Below are 3,030 nucleotides of genomic sequence, written 5' to 3'. Positions count from 1 at the left end.
TACATTTTTATATGTTCTATATTTTATTATTTATTTAACGAAGAGTTGATTTCTTAAATTTAAACATTTATAACTGTTATAGAAATATATTAAATAAAATAATTCAAGTTTATAAATAATTAAAAAATATTATAAAATAATCTTTAGTTTTTCCATACAATTGTTTATCAAACTAAATTTTAAAAAAAAAATATACAAGATAAAATTGCAAAGAGAGACATTTTATAACTGACATATGTTCATCATAGAAAACCTCATTTCCAAAAAAATTAATTTTGAAAATCGAAAAAAAAAAATATATATTATTTTAAAAAGTAGTGATATTATTTTAATAACATATCACTACTTTTTAAAAAAATATATACAAAATATCTCTAAAATAATGGAAGAGTTTATTTGAAGAAGGTTTATTTAAAGAGAAGAAAGTTTATTTGAAGAAGGGATTTTCAGATCGCGAGGATGGCTCCGTTTAGAACAAAATTATCTTAAAATGTCTTCCTTTGTTCTCTTCTATAATTTTATGTTACATTTTTTTTTTTAAAGACCTGGATTAGCAGGCAATTGCATGGAAAAACTAAAATAAGACTGGTAATAACAATTATTAAAATAAGATTATGTTTAGTTGCGTATATAAACGATCATTGAATAAAGCACTAATTTCATTTGTATAAGCGCAAGAACAAACAGATAGAAAAAAAATTAATTGAGCGTCGAGCTAATGTTAAATGAAAAACTACTAATAATTATAACTGAATAATCCTTTGTCGGTCTTATAAACGTATACGTCATCATTTAATTGTAAATGTCCATTAATGAACGAGGCGCAATAAACTCCTAAATGTGCTGTTTCTTCTTCTCTGTCTCTTGTGTACAACTCGTGGGCAAAGACGGTCAAAAAACGTAGAGCAAAAGGTTTTATTAAATACCTGAAATTAAAGAAATAAAAACTACATATTTAAAAAATTGTTTTAATTGAGCATAGAGTAGCAGCAGTACTAATGCAAATAAACTAATATTATATAAATTTATTAATTTATATCTAAAAATATATTTTAATATGATCAGAAGATTTTTAGATCAATGGAATTGTTATGGTCGATCAGATTTATAACCGTACAATCCAAAACTTAGTAAAATTATTTTAGATCTGTAAGAGATTTGATTATAAAAAGAAATTAGGAATATAATTAATATATATATGGGTGTAATTATTACCTCGGGACCGGTTTTATTACCCTGATGATTATATTTTTTATCTTGATCCATTCCCAGTCTTCCTCGCTATAAGGGATTGAAGATCCCGAAACAACAATATTTGGACGAATCAAATGATGTTCATCACCATGTATTATTTCCTTTTGTAGTTTATCTAACGTAGATGTTGTCATGAGTACGCAACGCGTTACATTCGCGAACGCTTCCTATAATGAGGAAAAATTACTTGGTTAAAATTTTTTATATTTATATGGCATTATTTTGAATAACAAATCTAATTAACATTTTTAGTACATATATAGTACTAAACTATATAAAAAACATTTTATTAATGGTGATTATTTATATTACTATTTATATCACTAATTTATTTTTGTAAGTTATATGTATTTGTATTTTGTTTGATTATCATAATTGCAGATATGCATACTATCTATTGCTTGATACGATTAAATATGATTCAAATAAATTGCTAAGAACAAAAATTTGATGAATAACGTTTTTAATATATTTTTATAAGTTCGACTTTTTAATTGCAAATTAGTTAATTAGTTTATTTTCGAAAAATGCCCGTTTTTCTAGAAGATGTTTACTTTTTGGTAGTAGTGTCTCATATGGCAATCTTATGTCGGACTTGGAAGTTATAAAATTAAAATAGTAAAATCCTAATTAATAAATAATATTTGTTATAATAAAATAAACATAATTAGAAACATATATTAATTACTGTCTTTTCTTCCGCCTTAGTTGAATATATCATGTTGTATTCCATCCAATTTTCTTTTATAAAATTTGGTTCTTCAAGTAAAGGATTACAGTCTCTTTGAACTAAACGTAGATCAGAGGTTTCTAAATACCTAACATACATTAATTTGTTGATATTTAATGTTCTTTACGGATAATATAAATGTTGAGCATTAAAATATATTAAAAATTGTTACATACTCGTTTATCCACTTAGCAGCTTTAGGGCCGCAATCTCTAAGTTTTATTGGTTTGCCGCCATACCATGATGAATAATAGAAGACTTTGAAAGAAATTCTGGCCAGTTTATTTATATCGATAATTAAACTTTGTATTCCTATACCGTTGAATTGCATCAACGTTTCGCTCATATTTATGTTTATCAAAAGCAATTTCCAATAATTCGCGAAGTTCGCAATTGTTTTAGTCTTCTGATTGTATACTAGGAACATCCTAACAATGCATAATGAAAGTTTGATGTTACTTTTACTTTTATAAATTGTGTAATATAAACTCTTTTTATTACACTTTATAAAAGCACTTGCGTCCGCTATTGTGAATAAATATTGTATTAACATTTTAAATTACAATATTTTTTCTTTTTCTTACAAATTGTCATACACGAAGTATCTGTTATCACTTTCAAGTATTGTACAAAAGCTACCGATGTTTGTTAACAAATACAATTATTAGTCTATTTCAGTCAGTTTTTATAAGAAAAACAAATGTCTTCCTTGGATTTAACAATGAGTCAGTAAAGCGTCAAAGTCTTTCAAAAATTAAATTAGACTTTAATTATATTTACAAAAACATAACATTGAAATAACATATAACATTGAATTTTAATAATGAATAATACTTCGAATCAATTATCAAATATATAAATATTATATTGAGTAATGTATTATACATCTTGAACAATATCCTCGTTATTTTACACTAACCCGTCCCAAATTTGTAGATCCGGCATTCGTTGATTCCAGTTGACCATTCCATATTGATTACATCTGGTAGATGATATGGATACTTTTCCCCCCGATTTTAATGGATACATATACAACTGTGTAACAT

General features: G+C 25.2%; 1 protein-coding gene across 1 annotated transcript; it reads right to left on the bottom strand.

Annotated features, from left to right (window-relative positions):
* Positions 1-351: 351 nt before the first annotated feature.
* On the bottom strand, positions 352-2,973 carry LOC112464674 (mitochondrial amidoxime reducing component 2-like). Its single transcript, XM_025031809.1, has 5 exons — positions 2,904-2,973; positions 2,161-2,412; positions 1,943-2,072; positions 1,216-1,421; positions 352-926 (listed from the first exon to the last, which is right to left on the bottom strand). Exons 1-5 carry the CDS (start codon positions 2,948-2,950, stop codon positions 737-739), a joined length of 825 nt encoding a protein of 274 aa, XP_024887577.1. The 5' UTR covers positions 2,951-2,973; the 3' UTR covers positions 352-736.
* Between the last annotated feature and the right edge of the window lie 57 nt (positions 2,974-3,030).

This window comes from Temnothorax curvispinosus, unplaced genomic scaffold, assembly GCF_003070985.1.
Source record: "Temnothorax curvispinosus isolate PA1 unplaced genomic scaffold, ASM307098v1 QBEX01014439.1, whole genome shotgun sequence".
Taxonomy (NCBI): Eukaryota; Metazoa; Arthropoda; class Insecta; order Hymenoptera; family Formicidae; genus Temnothorax; species Temnothorax curvispinosus.
Note: the sequence above shows the minus strand (reverse complement) of the source record. Positions and strands in the feature narration are given on the sequence as shown.